The sequence below is a fragment of the Anolis sagrei genome, chromosome 2 (assembly GCF_037176765.1).
Source record: "Anolis sagrei isolate rAnoSag1 chromosome 2, rAnoSag1.mat, whole genome shotgun sequence".
NCBI classification, from domain to species: domain Eukaryota; kingdom Metazoa; phylum Chordata; class Lepidosauria; order Squamata; family Dactyloidae; genus Anolis; species Anolis sagrei.
In genome coordinates, this window is record NC_090022.1 from 41,755,034 (window position 1) to 41,772,770 (window position 17,737).

The following is a 17,737-nucleotide window of genomic DNA, read 5'->3' on the forward strand; positions in this document are numbered from 1 at the left end:
TCAAATATTCAATATCAAATTTCTGGAAACCACACCCCATGAGAAGCAGCTTAAAGAGCTGGGTATATTTAGCCTTCAGAAGAGAAGGTTGAGAGGAGACATGATATCGAAGTGTAAACATTTGAAAGGATGTCATAAAGAAGTAGGCTTGTTTTTACTGCCCTGGAGAGTAAAAATTAGAGCAACGGGTTCAAATTAAAGGAAAGGAGATTCCACCCCAATATTAGGAAAAACTTCCTGACCATAAAAAGTGTTCAACAGTGCAACTCTCTGCCTCAGAGTGTGGTGGAGGCTCCTTTCTTGGAGGCTTTTAAACATAAACTGAATGGCTATCTTTCATGAGTGCTTTGATTGTGTTTTTCTTGCATGGCAGGGGGTTGTACTGGATGGCCCATTTTGTCTCTACCAACTATATGATTCTATGATTTTATTCATGACTACACAATTCCAGCTGAAATGGTGATATCTGCAATGGTATGCAGTTAGCCTGCAGATAATTAAGAAGCAGCTTGTACCCATTAACCTAATACAAAAGTGATATAACATTTAATTCCTTCATGGTTCAGTTCCTGTGGGAGACTAGCTTGCTTACTACCTGTGAGACAACCCATATATTCTGAGCACTACCAGAATACATTTGTGCTCCCAGAGGTTGTGTTGTATCTGTAGTTCTCTGAAGAAGTCACAAATTAATTATTGCAGTTAGATAGGCAGGACTCCCTTCTTCCATAAATTTTGTAGGAGTTATTTGCACAATTGTAAGAGAATGGCAAAGGAGAAACTGAAAAAGCAATCAGCAAGAGTACTGAGAAAAGAACACTCTATTGTTGAGAGCATGGGGTGAGGTGTTATCAGTATACTGATGACACCCAAATATATTTCCCTGTGCCTTCAAAAACAGCTTCAGCTAAGGATAGCATGTCTCCTTTGAATGACTGCCAGGAGGAGATAATGGGCTGGATCAGGAAAAACAAATTGAAACTATATCCAGACAAAACAGAGGTGTTTTCCATCAAGGGTCTTAATCTGGGTATGGAAGTATGTCAATCAGTCCTGAATGGGTTTATACTCCCCTCGAAACACTATGTTTGCAGCTTGTGAGTGTTTCTGGATCCGTTTCTCCAAATGTCAGCCTAGGTAGATGGCAACAGTCAGAATTGCTTAGCTTTCTGTGATTGCCAGCTGTGCCCCTTCCTAGATTTGAAGGATCTAAAGATGGTAGTGCATGCACTCATAACCTCAAGGTTGGACTTCTACAATGAGCTTTACATTGGGCGACCTTTGTACCAAGTTAGGGAACTCCAGCTGGCTCAAAATACAGCAGCCAAAATGATTACAGGGGCATGCAGGAGTGAACATATTACACCTAAAGTCACTCCACTGGCTGCCAATTAATTTCCGGACAAAGTAGGTAAAGGTATAGGTTTTCCGCTGACATTAAGACCAGTCATGTCTGACTCTGGGGGTTGGTGCTCATCTCCATTTCTAAGCCAAAGAGCCAGCGTTGTCCATAGACACCTCCAAGATCATGTGGCCGGAATGACTGCATAGAGCACTGTTACCTTCCCACTGGAGTAGTACTTATTTATCTAATCACATGTGCATTTTTTCGAACTGTTTGGTTGGCAGAAGCTGGGGATAACAGTGGGAGCTCACCCTGCTCCCTGGATTCGAACTGGTAACCTTTTGGTCATCAAGTTTAGCAGCTCAGTGGTTTAACCCACTGTGCCACCAGGGGCTTGGGACAAAGTAAAAGTGTTTTAAACCTTACATGGTTTGGGTCCATGTTACCTACAGGTTCACTTTCTCCCATACAACCCACCCCAAACACTTAGGCCCTCTGGGGGTTGGCTAATCCAGCCTGTGAGAACCCTACTAACAACCGTCACCTAGAGAACCTTTTCATAGGCCACCCCCAGACTTTGGAATGACCTGCCAGAAGAGTCTCGACAGTTTAGATGAGTGGTCAAAATTTTAAAACATTTGAAGACTTATCTTTTCTGGCAGGCATACCCAGCCAGTTTTAATCATGAATTTTAAACTTGAATCTTGTGTTTAATCTATGTTCTATGTAATTTAATATGTGTTTTATAGAAATATGTTTTATTATGTGTATTTTATAGAATGCTTTTAGATGGTTTTAGTAATGTTATAACCCACCTTGAGCCACAAGGCGATGTTGGTAAGAATTATTGTTGTTGTTGTTGTTGTTTCTAAGTAGGGCATGTTAATAAAATATATGGCAACCTGGGGTAAATAGTTTTATTAGCAAAAGATGATATGTTAGCCTGAATAGGGCAAATTAATCCAGTGATCACTTTGTTTTAAAATTCCTGGACTTGTTACACAGGAAAGACAAGAATATCCTAGGGAAAAAGAAACTAGAAAGTGAACCAATGTATATTACTTGTAGAATCCTATAGCTGTCTATTCTAAAATCAGTCACATTGTGTACAGTGGTACTTACCAAATAGAAATGAGGATGGACTATATTCTCATGCAATTGATATAAAACCAATATGAAACTAATGAAAATAGTAGATTTTATTTTGCAGAAATTTTTCTTTTTTAAAAAAGTAGTTAAAAATATAGAGAAAACAAAAATATTTTTTGTAAAGTGAATAATGTTGGAAACCGCTTTGAGTTCCCCAAGGGGTAAGGAAAGGGGTACATAAATGAAGTAAGTAAGTAAATAAATAAATTATATGCAATATTTACGTTTAGAACAGGGTAGATTAAATGTGACTGGACTGCAACTCATAACAGCCATAGCCTGCGTAGTCAATGAAGAAGAATGCTGGGAACTGCAGTCTAGCAACATCTGAAACTTTTCTGTTTACTCAGATTTAAAATGACTTAAAATTATACAATACCCACATCTTTTTTTTCATTTTCAAGAGGACCATGATAGTTTCATAGCTACAAGTAACAAAGTTTCAACTTACCCCACCTACTCTTTCAAAATGGGATGCATCCTTTCTGAAGTCAGTCAACGCACTATTAAAATACCATGTGAAACTTACGTCCAGCAGGGGATCATGCTGGACTTGACAGGGCAAGATTACACTTTCCCCTACGGTAACATCCATGTTTGAAGGTGCTAGAGTTATTCGGGTTGGCTCTGCAAAAGAGAATCAATTATAGATAGCTAGAAAAATAATGAAAGGTTTTGTTTTGTTTTTTGTTTTTAAAAAAACTTGATTAATAAAACAGGCTCTTGCTAGAAGGGTGGGTGGGGTTGGAATCCAGAGTTTGCTAGAGAAAATCAAAAGAAAAACATCAGCAAAACATCACAACTTCCCTCCACTCCAATTTACTCTCATGGAAGGAAGCAGTTATTGACTTTCCAAACTCTATTCTTATATCACAGCTCTCTCCATTATGTAAAGTCCCCAACACTGTATATCATTTTTCATGGGCTAAAGAGGATAAATTTGAGGCTGTTGTGTTTTTGATGAATCATGAAATGATATGAATCATTGGAAAAAATAACAATGTTGGTAAAGTAGAAGACAGTAGCAAAAGAGAAAGACTTGATGCACAAGTGGATTCAATCAAGGAAGCAACAACCTTGGCTTTGTAAGACTTCAGCAGGGCAGGTGATGGAGGTGTCCCATTCATATATTTTCATAAGATGAAGTTGATGAAATAGCAAATAACAACATCAAAGGCAGAGATGTGGCAAGAAAATGATTCTGCCAACTCACTTGACTACAACAGGATTTATTCAAAGATTACTTGAGAAGCAGTAATCAACACAAGTATGATCTTTATCAAACTATCAGCTGATGATTTAAATAGATTTCTCAGATACTGTGGAACACTAGAGATACCTGCGTACTCCAGGATTCCAGCTTTAGTATGAGACATAAAGTTTATTGTTAATAAAATTCTCTTCATTAATTCTTTCAGAATAATAGACCATGAAGTCAACAAGATCCACTTAACATATCAGACTAGAGTTAGTCTTCAGAAATGAGGTTAAACTCCATATTCACCTCCAAATGATATATCTCTAGTATAGACTGATCATGTTTATTTTGGCAAAATTGCCACCTGAGAATATAATAAAAGGAGCAAAAGCAGTGGCTTAATGTAATATTCTTATTACAAATCTGGTAAGAAAGAACATAGAGAAACACATGGTTTCAATTCAATTTGAAAGAGTGGAAGTCAGTTCTTGATCAAATCCATAACAAGTGTAAACTCTGTCTTTTAAACAGGAACAGCTATAAGAAAATCCATGAATAAATATAATTTAGAGAGAAATAACACCCCCAAAGAGGTCCATAGAGGACAGAATGATAGCTAAAGGATATCGGATGTGGCTATTTTTTTATGTATCATGAAAAGAGAAGTTCTTTCTAATCTTAATAAAGAAGGAAAACCCACAACATTGTACTTAAGAAATATTTCCATTCTTTCTTGCCTTAAGGAATTTTCTTATCTGTTTTTAAAGACTGACACCACATTTCCTTTGCAAATGTAGGTTCAAGAAAAAATAAAAGTCAGTAAAAACCGATATTTTATGTGATTGAAAGAGTAAAAAATATTTATAGAAAATTGTCATGATCTGAAGGATCTAGCCTCAGATCCAGAGTCCCTGTGATTGAGACTCATTCACAGGATCTACACAAAAAAGTTGATTTTACGGCTGCTTCTTCCCTCTGAAATTCCATATGAAGATGCTTTGGAGGACAGGGGCCCCCTGGAGAAAATGAAAGGGACAAAGGCAATAATATTATCTCGCTATTGGAAATCTCCACTGAGGTTCTGCCTTTTCTATTGGGGTTGCCAAATGAAACATAGAACAGGATTCCTGTGCCTTTAATGATGGTATAGAAGAAGAATTTTCCACCAAATCTTCCTCTTCTACACATATTCCACATGGCAATCTTATCTTCTTGCTTTCAGGGCAGGATTCAGCTATCAAAGAATCTTGTACAGAACATATACAATATAATAATATAAATCTAGCATAGGATATGGTGTTTCAAGGCAGTTTAACTAAAACACAGGTTATACATGAACTGTGCATGCAATGCTATTAAAAATAGCTGGGAATTTAAAATGGAAATGTGTCTTTTATACATTTCACAATCCATATAATTAGCAAGCAAAAGATAATTAGCTATCTAATTACCTGTAACTAATAAGCTGGTTGAACTACTAGCTTTTCCAAACTGGTTCTCAGCCAGGCAAGTATAACTTCCAGCATCTGATTTGCTCACATTAGCTATTCGCAGTCCTCCATCTTTCAGCAATGATATTCTGAAAAGGAAAAAGATAGGGAAAATAGTATAACTTTCCTGAGAGAAAAGGGCATAATCTTGAAAGTCTTTGATTTCAAAATATACTCATGTAGGAACCAATAATATGGCCAGGCATACTTTTCAAAAGATCATAAATTATTTTTGAACTCTTGGAACAAAGCTTAAACAATGTAATGTACAGGAGGTCTTTTCATCCCTCCTCCCAGTTGTAAGACACGGTACTACAAGGGCTAGAAAAATAATACAGGTCAATAACTGGCTTAGAAAATGGTGTCAAGAAGAATGCTTTGGCTTCCTCAACCATGGCCTACTTTTCCAGGAGGATGGCCTACTGACAAGGGATGGGGTGCATCTCACACAAGTAGGAAAACACCTTTTGCTCACAGACTCGCAAACCTCATTAGGCACACTTTAAACTAGGTCCACCAGGGGGAGGGGGACAACAGCTTTGCAAACTGTACTTTACCCACAATGTCAGGGAATCGCCAGAAGTCTAAACAGAGGGCTGCACAAACACAAAAAGTACCAAGTACTGAAAGCACAATAATCCCAAATAAACACCTCAGGGGAAGATCTCAGGGGCTCACATGTCTTTACATTGATGTACAGAGCATGGGAAATAAACAAGACGAACTCAAACTTTTAGCACAAAACCACAAATATGATGTCATAGGCATCACTGAAACCTGGTGGAATGACTCCTATCGCTGGAATGTAGACATGGAGGGCTATAACCTCTTTCACAGAAACTGAAAAAAGGGGAGAGGAGGCAGAGTAGCCTTATATGCCAAAAACAGTTACGCTGCAGAAGAGATGCAAGACAGCAATCCGGGAAACCAACTTGAAAGCATCTGGATAAGAATCAGGGTAACTGGGACTCAAAAGGATGTCATTATAGGTGTCTACTACAGACATCCAAGCCAGGAGAGAAAACTTGATGAAGTCTTCTGCCAACAGTTGACCAAACAGGCACAGATAAGAGATGTAGTAGTCATGGGTGATTTCAACTATCCCAGTATTTGCTGGAAAACAAACTCATCCAAGAGTACAAAGTCCAACAAATTCCTCACTTGCCTTGCAGACAATTTCATGGTCCAGAAGGTAGAACAGGCAACAAGGGGGTCAGCTACCCTTGATCTCATCCTAACAAATGTGGAGGACCTGATCAATGCGGCTGAAGTGGTCGGATACTTAGGGGCAAGTGACCATGTGCTCCTGCAATTTGAGGTAAAAAGGAAGGCCGAAACGAAGACAAGTCAAACCTGCATTTTGGACTTTAGGAAAGGTGATTTTCGAAAAATGAAGGAAAGACTGTGCAGCATTCCGTGGACACAGATACCAAAAGACAAGGGAGTTATGGATGGATGAAAGTTTTATGGATGGATGAGATTGGAGGAGGGCCAATGTGGCCCCAATCTTCAAGAAGGGAAAAAAAGATGACCCAAACAATGCGGTCATCGCTAATAGTCAACATGGATTTATCAAAAACAAGTCATGCCAGACTAATCTGATCTCTTTTTTCGATAGAGTTACAAGCTGGGTAGATGCGGGGAATGCCGTGGATGTAGTGTACCTGGATTTCAGTAAGGCCTTCGACAAGGTCCCTCATTACCTTCTGGCAAACAAACTAGTCCAATGTGGGCTAGGCAAAACTACGGTGAAGTGGATCAGTAATTGGTTAAATGGACGAACCCAGAGGGTGCTCACCAATGCTTCCTCTTCATCCTGGAAAGAAGTGACAAGTGGAGTGCCGCAGGGTTCCATCCTGGGCCCGGTCCTGTTCAACATCTTTATTAATGACTTAGATGAAGGGCTAGAAGGCATGATAATCAAGTTTGCAGATGACACCAAATTGGGAGGGATAGCCAATACTCCAGAGGACAGGAGCAGTCTTCAAAACGATCTTGACAGATTAGAGAGATGGGCCAAAACTAACAAAATGAAGTTCAACAGGGACAAATGCAAGATACTCCACTTAGGCAGGAAAAAAGAAATGCAGAGATACAGAATGGGGGACAATGCCTGGCTCGAGAGCAGTACGTGTGAAAAAGCCAATGGGATTTTGACCTGCATCAATAGGAGCATAGTGTCTAGATCTAGGGAAGTAATGCTATCCCTCTATTCTGCTTTGGTTAGACCACACCTGGAATATTGTGTCCAATTCTGGGCACCACAATTCAAGAGAGATATTGAGAAGCTGGAATGTGTCCAGAGGAGGGTGACTAAAATGATCAAGAGTCTAGAGAACAAGCCCTATGAGAAGCGGCTTAAGGAGCTGGGCATGTTTAGCCTGAAGAAGAGAAGGCAGAGAGGAGATATGATAGCCATGTATAAATATGTGAGAGCAAGCCACAGGGAGGAGGGAGCAAGTTTGTTTTCTGCTTCCCTGGAGACTAGGACACGGAACAATGGCTTCAAACTACAAGAAAGGAGATTCCATCTGAACATGAAGAAGAACTTCCTGACTGTGAGAGCCGTTCAGCAGTGAAACTCTCTGCCCCAGAGTGTGGTGGAGGCTCCTTCTTTGGAAGCTTTTAAACAGAGGCTGGATGGCCATCTGTCAGGGGTGATTTAAATGCAATATTCCTGCTTCTTGGCAGGGAGTTGGACTGGATGGCCCATGAGGTCTCTTCCAACTCTATTATTCTATGATTCACCACACATACAAACAACATCCTCCTACATTTATGTAACATGCATGACACAGTGCACTCAACAGGTAACTAGTCTGTCCTAGTCATCTAATCATCTAATAAGTAGTGTGGCAGCTCTAGCAATCCCACATGCCCATTCACACTTTATGAAAGTGAGGGCCAAAGAACATAGAATCATAGAATCATAGAATCAAAGAGTTGGAAGAGACCTTTTTTTATTTAAACCAGTGGTTCTCAACTTGTGGGATCCCAGAGGTTTTGGCCTTCATCTCCCAGAAATTCTAACATCTGGTAATCTGGCTGGCATTTCTGGGGTTTGTAGGCCAAAACACCTGGGGACCCACAGGTTGAGAACCACAGATTTAAACCCTCTACACTCCAACCACAAATATGATTGTGGGGGGAAATTGATCATGTAATGACTACAGACATACTCTCCTCCTCATGGACAGTGTTTTTCATAAGGAACCTAACCTCAGCATGCATGTATTAGGTTGGTTCAAACTAAGTATTTAGCAGCGTGCTATGTACATATTTTGAGATCTGATTTTTATCTGCATAAAGCAAAAGCCTTCTTAAGGATATTAATAGTACAATCAGGATAATAGAGATTTGGAATGCTCAGGTGATATCTAATGAGATCTTGCCTTTCATTTCACAAGGCAGAATTGTCTAATTCAACCTGCTCTGGTCTTATAGCTCATTATTATGGTGTTCAATGTCTGTTCCATGTTGTTTTGTAGAAACAGTCCTTTCCATGGGAATGCTGTTTCAAGTCCTATCTAGGTATTCAAAATAGAGGTGCCAATCCAGCAGATAAAGAGGGCTGCCTGCAACTGCACTGGATAAAGGAACAGATGCAACTGGTATATACTTAGGTGATATTCTTCTTTTTACCTTGTGAACTACAGCATACATTACAAGCAATAGTGAGATGTTCACCGGGGTTGTGGGGGGGGGGGGGTATGAAGTGTATGATTAATGTATGACACTTTAAAAGCCAACGGAAATGACACTGCAGGAGGGAATATAAGACTTCAGAAATCAGTGTAAATATAATTATTTTAGCTTTCTCTTGTAGCAGCATAAAACATGTCAAAATTTATTGCTTCTTCTGTGAAAATAGTAATCATTCAGCTGTCTGGTATAGATGACAAATATTTTCATAAGCAGTTATAATACATAGTTTTAAAGCCACCTTACTCATTGCCCATATCTGAACAGTAGCAAGTTTAACTGAGTGCCTTGCAATAAACTATAGCACTGGTCTATCTTGCTTAGCCTCCAAAATGAGCCAAAATCAATTGTGTGCACGGTGGGGAGGGCTTGTTACAGAAAGTATTGACCTGATATGATAGTCCCGCAACTAATTTCTATCTTTGCTTTATAGAATTTTTCAAACCATGGAGCAGTAGGTTCCTAAGAGGAATTTGAAGGCTTCATATAACCTTGGACTTACTATTTATTAGTTTCATCTGTATCATGTCCTTCCTCCAAGAACTGCATAGTATTGTATATTATTCTTGGTCATCCTACATGAGGTTAAGAGGCAGTGGTGACTCAAAATACTCCAGTGTACTGGAGATAGCTGGAATTTGAATGTCAGCTCTCACAGTTCATGTCCATGACACATAACTCAAAGCCAGCATGCTAGGAAGAGATTACTAATTTTATATTCTGAGGCTATGCTACAATAGGCACAATTATTGTACATACTTTGTACACACATTACAGAATGAAACATTTTGAGTGTACATCAACTACCAAGACTCCATCCCAAAAAATCCTGTTATTTTTACTTTTATGAGGCATTCAAAGTTCTTTGCCTAGGAACAGGCCCGTAGCCAGGATTTCGTTTCGGGGGGGGGGGGGACTGAATTTTTTTCAGGGGGGGGTTTGGAGTGGGGGGCTGAGTTTCGGGGGGGCTGAGTGAGTGAAAGAGGGTCTAGCCTAGCAAACCTTTTGTATCATTACCCCTATACCCCCATGCATATGGGATATATTGAGTATGGTGATCAGATCATGATATGAATAAACATAACAGTTTAAATAATGCACCAGTAAGGCCTTTTCGCGAACCACCATGAGAATTTGGGGGGGGGGGGGGCTAAAGCCCCTCAACCCCCCCCCCCCCCCCCCCGGCTACATGCCTGCCTAGGAATCAATGCTGTAATTCAGGAGAATTCAGAGAGTTGCATCAATGGTTTCTCTACATCCTGGAGAAGTGACAAATGGTGTGATACAAAATCCCCTCTTCTGTTGCTCAATGCATTCATACATGACTTGTATTATGGAATTAAGGTGTGCTTATCAAATTTACAGACAGCAAATTAAACACAGTTCAACAATCTGATTCAATGGTCAAAAAATCCAATGGAATTCTAGGCTGCATCAATGGGAATATGGTGTCCAGATCAGTTCTATTTTGGCTTGGTTAAGTCCTTGAGGTTCCTTTTAACTCAATGATTCTTTTTCTAAGTACCTCGCCAAGTACAAATCTCAGGTTTCCATGGGATAGAGACTTGACAGTGAAAATGACTATTCCTGGCCACAGTGGACACTTGTGGTTTTTAACTTTGAATATGTTTTGATGGATTTAAACAATTTTTTAGTGTTGTTTGTGTTTAATTCTGTTTTAATGGTTGCATATTTATATATTTTAAATTGAATGCTAATGCTTTTATGTCAAGCCACTTTGAGTCACCTTTGGGAAGATAAAGCTGGGTATAAATAATAATAATCATAATCATAATGCTGACATCAGAATGAGGAACCACTTGACCATGTGATTTCTTGGATGGAACTCTGTGGCTGGTTAGGGGCAGCGGCGTGACCACAGTGCATCCCTACATGAACACAGGAAAAACACCATGATTGTGGTGTCCATCTAGACAATGGATTGGACCAAAATGGATCCAATTCTGCTTTTTAGATTGCCCTGAAGCCCCAGGATACTCCAGTTTCCAGCAAACTCCAGAGTATCCTGTAAAAATGGGACAAAATCAGAGCATATCAAAAAAATCCTGGATACTCACTGGAAGCTGATGTGGTGCCAGTGGTCATGGTGAGTCCAGATATTTGGCTCAGTGTGGACAAGCCCTTAGTCCACCATGGCACCCTGACATAACTACTATGATTAGACATCACTTCTATCTTAGAAACGTTATCCAAGTGCCTGGCATTACTGAGATGAAAGAGGTAATGTCTGTCTTCATTTTCAGACAAATGTTTTGGCAACATCTTTTCAACTGCAAGAGGACAAAGTGGCAGGGAGATGGCTGCTGCGGTGGGGATAGAGTTAAATATGCTGGATCTTGTTTTCAGTTCACAGTTATGGTGACCCTCCAGATTATTTGTTATAAGTGAACACTTCTTTTAAAATCACTCTAAATTTGTATGGAAACTGTCTCCTTACTTTGTTGTCTCCCATATGAAACTTGTATTAAAACCTTAATCAACTGCATCAATCAATACTTGGCAAAGTCAGAAAATGTCACCCGAGGGACAAGACTTGCCTCTACAGCTGTCAGTTAGGCATCCTTCCATTAGAGTATGTTGTAAGATCTGTCTTTGCCCTCAAGGGCACCTTTAAAAGCAGCTTATAAAAGGAATTGAAGAATGACTGATATATGCCATACGCTTAACAGATTATAGCAGTTATGTGGTTTGGTTGGCACTATAAACATCAGCAGAAGCAGAGATGATTACACACAGAATGATTATTATATAAGCTTGTTCAGCTAATGCTCTCTTAAATCTCACATTCCCTTTAGAGGTTTCTAATGGTGCACATGTATTGCCTTGCCACATCAATGCAAAACAATGTTGACAACTCCATCGACTTGGCAAAAGAAAAGAAAAATCAACATATTAAAACAATGCCTATTGTTTAATTAAAATACACAACTTATAGAATACTTTGATCAATCTGTAAGTCAAGACATGATAACAATGGATCATGTCTGCTTAAAACATCCTATATTTAAGAATTTTTCATTTGGAAATACACAAAGCAAATCAATGGCAGGACAATGTAGTGTCAGAAACATCTTTATTGATAAAGAAAAAGAAAGCAAAGCTGGCTGTGTTTCCAATTTATAGGAAATGAATATAGCAACTTTGATTTAGAGAAGAACCTGTGATGTATCTATGGTCTAATACTTCTTTAGAATAGCACACAGTCTATTTTAGAATCTCTTAAACTAGTGACATAGAAGAATGGATAAAGAAATAGAAACTCCATTAAACAGCTATCACGACCAGATGCCACTTTAACTGCCATACTATGATCTCATGGAATCTTAGGAGTAGACGTTTCTCGAAATGCTTAGAATTATCTACTGTAGAGTCATACAGCTCTTTCACACTGCACAATATAGTGTTATGATTTCAAATTTACAGTTATGGTTTCATGCTATGGAATGGAATCATGGGATTTGCAGCTTAAGGGGGGCTATTCAGAATTCTCAACAGTGGCCACTACTGAGAGAAGTCCCTGGATTCCACATGATGTCACTAAAGCAGCACCATAGTGTTACAACTGTATAGTGAGGACAAGTTTGTAGCAGGTCAAGAGAATTCACTAGACCAGGAGGTTCTCAAACGTTTTTGACCATGGAGCCCCCTTTTAAAGCAAAAGTTTATTGTGCAGCCCCAAGGAATCTTATTATATTATATTGGAGCCCTTGGTGGCACAGTAGATTAAACCACTGAGCTGCTGAAATTGCTGATCAAAAAGTTGCAGGTTCGAATCTGAGAAGTGGCGTGAGCTCCTGCTGTTAGCCCAGCTTCTGCCAACCTAACAGTTTGAAAACATGCAAATGTTAGTAGATAAATAGGTATCGCTGTGGGTGGAAGGTAACGATGCTCCATCCTGTCATGCCAGCCACATGACCTTGGAGGTGTCTATGGACAATACTGCCTCTTTGGCTTAGAAATAGAGATGAGCACCACACTCCAGAGTCAGACATGATTGCAGTTAATGTCAGGGGAAAACCTTTAACTTTTCCTATTATACTATATTATATTATATTATATTATATTATATTATATTATATTATATTTAATGTATATATATGAAGCATAGGCAAACTTTTTCACACCGGGCATTTAAAAATTGACAGATTGGCTGGGCCAGTGGCGAATGGATGAAAAGTGTTTGTGGAACTAACTGAAAAATAAAACTTGAACTAATTCTTGTTTGTAGTGCAAAAAACAAGGGAAAAAGAACAATAAAATATTTAAAATGAAGATCAATTTTAACCAACATAAACTTAACAGTATTTCAGTGTAATACTGTTCAGACTTCAGGGGGCATCCAGTCCAACCTCTTTCTGCTATGCAGGAAAAGCACAATCAAAGCACCCCCTGAGTTGGGTGGTGGTGGGAAATGGGGTTTGGGAAGCAAGGAAGGCAAGGGAAAAAGGATCTGGGTGGCAAGGAAGGTGAGGAGAAAAGGCTTTTGATGGCATGGGGGTGGGGGGGGGGGAAAGCTTTTGGCAGCAAGGGAAGCAAGGAAAAAAAGGCTTTTGTTAGCAAGGGAGGTGGGGGAAAGGCTTTTGGCAGTGAGGGAGGCAGGGGAGGAGGAGGAGCAGGAAAGGGGAGAAGGAGGGGGAGAGGGAGGGAAATGCAGAGCCTCTCGGTATGATTTATGGAGGCCCAAGAATTGCTGCACTAGACCAGTGGTTCACATGCCTTGGTCCTCCAGAAGTTTTTTCATCATTATCTACAATGTCTTATCATTGTCCATGCTTGTTGGAGACTGAGAATTGAAACCCAAAACATTTGGAGACTACATCTTGAAAACAGTGTAGCGTTACATTTAAGGTGGAGGTGGAGAGAGAGAACATAACTCACATAGTCCAGTAAAGCACTGATTCAAAATGCCTGCCTCTTCAACATTAATTTTTTTCAGCTTTGAATTTAAAAGCAAAAGAGACAGAACATTGTTCACCATACTTAACAATAGTAATCTATTGCTATATTGTGTAGTACACAAAGAACTATTCAGATTATTCAGATATTAAGGTCCATTAACTGTGAGTGGTTGATAATATTCACTGACTATTGATAGTCTGAAGAGTGCATATTCACAATAGAAAGTGTAACAAATGCTTAATATTTGCAGAACTGGCACCATTTTCACCAATGTTTAATATAACAAGAACAAATGGGCAAGTGCTAGTAATTCTTCCTCCCTTCCATACAGATGGAAAACAATCCTAATTTGTTATGATGCTCTAACAAACATTTAGCATGATATTCAAAAGGTAGCCACTCTAAAATAAATTTAAGGTCAAAACACAAGTTACAAATATTGCCCAGAGATCCTGGAATTAAGTTAAAGTTTCTGTATTTATTTAAACAGATTTAATCTTGTTAGCTACTTGTACAATCAGACAAAACAATCAAAACAGGCCTGCTTATCTAGGGTATCAGCAAGGCACCAAAGCAAGATATATTTTTAAACCTGTCTGATATGCAAGTACAATAAGGAACATAGGTAAAGCTAACCTAGAGGAAAACTTTCTCAATACAAGGCGTTTCAGAATGAAAGGCTACATATACTCAAATGTAATTCTGGTGTTTTGTTGTAGTTGTTTTTGGCCGTACCCTTATTCTCACCCAGCCCTCTCATTTAATGCACTCTTTATTCATAGAGCCCAGAAGAAAAAATGTTTTGGGAGAAGTTCTGCTTTATATGCTTATTTTAGAGAGAAGACAGACCAGCATAATTGGAAATTAATATTTTTATTAGGTGCCTGCAAAGTAATAATGAACTATAAATAGTCTCTTGAGATAAACCTATCCAATATGGTGGTACAAGAATGCCATATATTTCCTTAATGTATATAACATAGAAACAGCAACCTGCTTTCTGTCTCTGTCATTACTTCTTCCTTCTTTCTCTCACACTCTTTCACACACTCTACTGTGGTAGGAAGAAGGACACTTTGGTTACATGGCATAAAATATATGCACTTGTAAAATTGTGCGCAGTGCACTTAGGGAAAACAAAACATCCACTCTTACTTCAAAGGAAGAATATGTGAACCAAGGCTCAGAAGACTGTGATCACAATAATCTGTGTAGCTGTAAGGGAGTAGTGTGTAAAGGGTGGGTCTGGGGCAAGATTGAAAGGGGAATGGGGGAAAGGATGAGCATGATAAAGGACTGGAAGATTTTCCCTTAAATAAAATATATTTTATGAGTATATTGGCAATCTGAAATTACTTTAAAAATTGTCTAAAAGCCATGGATTGTATAAACATGTTGAAATTTAGTATGATGACAGAGTTTTCTACCACAATAGCAAGTTTTGTCAGTAGCGGTCTAAAAATGAGGGAGAGGGAATCCCCGGAAGTTTTCCCTGTTCTGTTTGCAGCTTTTTGCGTATTGTGCAATTGTGCTCGCCATAATGAAATGATTCAGAAATTTTGGAAATTTCAGAAATTCTGAAAAAACATTTTGGAAAAATTCAGAAATCATTTCTGAACCGAATCGTCAGTGCCCCCTACATCCGAAACGAGTTTTGAACCATTTTTTCCTTATCAAACAAGCCTAGTATTTATAATAATTATTTTATTTATAACCTGCCCTATCTCTCCAAGGGGACTTTTTATTGACCCAAATGGTTAAAAAGTCAAAGCTGTAAAAGAACCAGCAAAAGAAGGACCTTTAGTGCTTAGGACCGAACCAGATGTGACAGTGGTAGACATCTTATTGTTCAAACAATATTGACCCATGGTTTCAAGGAGTTATTTATTCTTGCCTCATTCCTGGTGATGGAGCTGGAAACAGATAAAATTGGCTGAAGCAAGAGTGATGGGTGTGGGATTTGATGCTCTATCCCTATAAAGCTGCTTTATGTTTGCACGTAAAGGGCAAAAATTAGTTTCTTTACCAATTGTCCCCTTTTCCCGACTATGCTAGTACTGATGTGTCTCACTTGTGGAGTTTGGAAAAGTTTCCATTTTGCCCCTACTGGGTGCCGGATTCAGGAAATTGCAGTGCAAAAAATAACTTTTCCAAGTTCTGATTGCTTGTATTTGCAGTAGGCACTAGGCAGCCCATAATCAAATTTTCTTGGATCTCCACCATGGCAGATATTGTAGGGTAAAATATGAAAAAAATTATTTTGACCCAGGACGGCCCAGAGGGCCACAAAACACGCCCTGACAAACTGCATGTAGTTTGTGGGCTACACTGCCCAATCCTAACATACAGAAATCTAGCAATGTGAATCCCCCCCCATCCCCTAGGCATTGCAGCTTTCTAAGGGAGAACTCAAATGATGTCCCCTACAGTCCTATAAAAATGCTGCAATACTTTTGCAGATGTTATTTTATTTCAGATTTCTTTCTTCTTATATTGTGGATGGATGAAGAAAGAGGAAGTAAAGAGCTTCTTTTGTACTTTAAGCTTCTGTTTTTCTAATCTATAAATCTACACACCTGCAGGATGGAGTAGTACAATTTGTAGTGGTACAAGAAAACTATCTCAAACAACAAATCAGCAATTCATCAATATGGAAATGATTATAGTTGGACATAATTTGGAGTTTTCCTTCAATTTATGTCTAGATACTTCATATCTAGGTACCTTTTTTCACTTACTGTATGTGCAGTTTTTACTTCAGGCTTTTGACACTCATTTTTTAAAAAATAAATGAGAATGAGTCATGAAACAATTTCTCCTTCAATCTTTTTCTGTAATTGGTAACCCACACTTAATGTATGTCTTCTTCCAGCTTTGTTTCCAATGAAAATCAATGGCTCACTATTTCAATTGGGAAGTACTAACTGCCAGTACATTGTGAACTTCTTCTTTTTTTCTCTGGGGGTTTATGATGACATAAAACCTAAAGAATTTTATTAACTGCCATATATACTTGAGAACTACAAAAAATGAATTATTAAATGACAGAAGAGCAACCAGATTTCAGGCTTGCAAAAAACCACCAAAGAGTAGGTAATCATTATGGTCTACACACCATAATTCTAAAGAATAATGACCAATCAGCATCAAATAATCTTGGATTAGAAAGAAGTAAAGAAGATTCCTCAGTACCATATTTAGTCCCACACAATATGATCCATGATTTCTCAAATTCCTTAAACATAACAAAAATAACCAAGTCCACCCAAAAAGATGACTATATGATATCTCATGAGCATTGTCACATTCAACCATATTAATTTTAAAAATCTGAAAATCCTTCAAAGTACAACAAGGGGGGGAAACACGCTACATCTAATACTATACAATTCCTATAAACTTTGCCATTCCTTTGTTTGTTATGTTATATTCCATATTTCTGAGATATCTTACATTCATTTTTTTAAAAAAAATTAAATATTTTCATGGTAGATAAGAAACAAAAAATTCAGTTTAAAATAGAAGATTTAAACAACATAAAACATAAATAAAAATAGAAACACAATCCATTTAAGATCAGTTCCATTGCCAAATTGGAATTTTCTTGTAATAATGAATTAGAATCTACCTTCCTGTAAATTAAAGGCATTACATAGAACTGGGCATAGGCCCTCTAGGGCTGCAGAGAACATGCCTGCCACCTACTCTTTGTAATGACATTTCAGTTTTTGAAAGTTAAATTATACATCAGTTTCCTCCCAAGATTTCTCACCATTAATTACTGCTTGTATCACACTATAGAGTTATAGCACTATTATTCCACTTTAATTGGCAAGGCAAGATGGCACTGAATCCTGGGATTTGCCATTTAGGGAAGGGCATTTAGAATTCTGTGCCAGATTGCTCTTAGGCCTTACTAAACAAGAATTTCAC

General features: G+C 38.5%; 1 protein-coding gene across 1 annotated transcript in view; it reads right to left on the reverse strand.

The window, feature by feature from the left end:
* Positions 1 to 17,737, reverse strand: part of CNTN3 (contactin 3) — a 247,868-nt gene that overhangs the window by 39,566 nt on the left and 190,565 nt on the right. Inside the window, exons 10-11 of the mRNA XM_060766333.2 lie at positions 5,144 to 5,271; positions 2,946 to 3,121 (exon numbers count right to left, since the gene is read on the reverse strand). Of these exons, the coding sequence (XP_060622316.2) occupies positions 2,946 to 3,121; positions 5,144 to 5,271 (304 nt within the window). The remainder of the gene's footprint in view (positions 1 to 2,945; positions 3,122 to 5,143; positions 5,272 to 17,737) is intronic.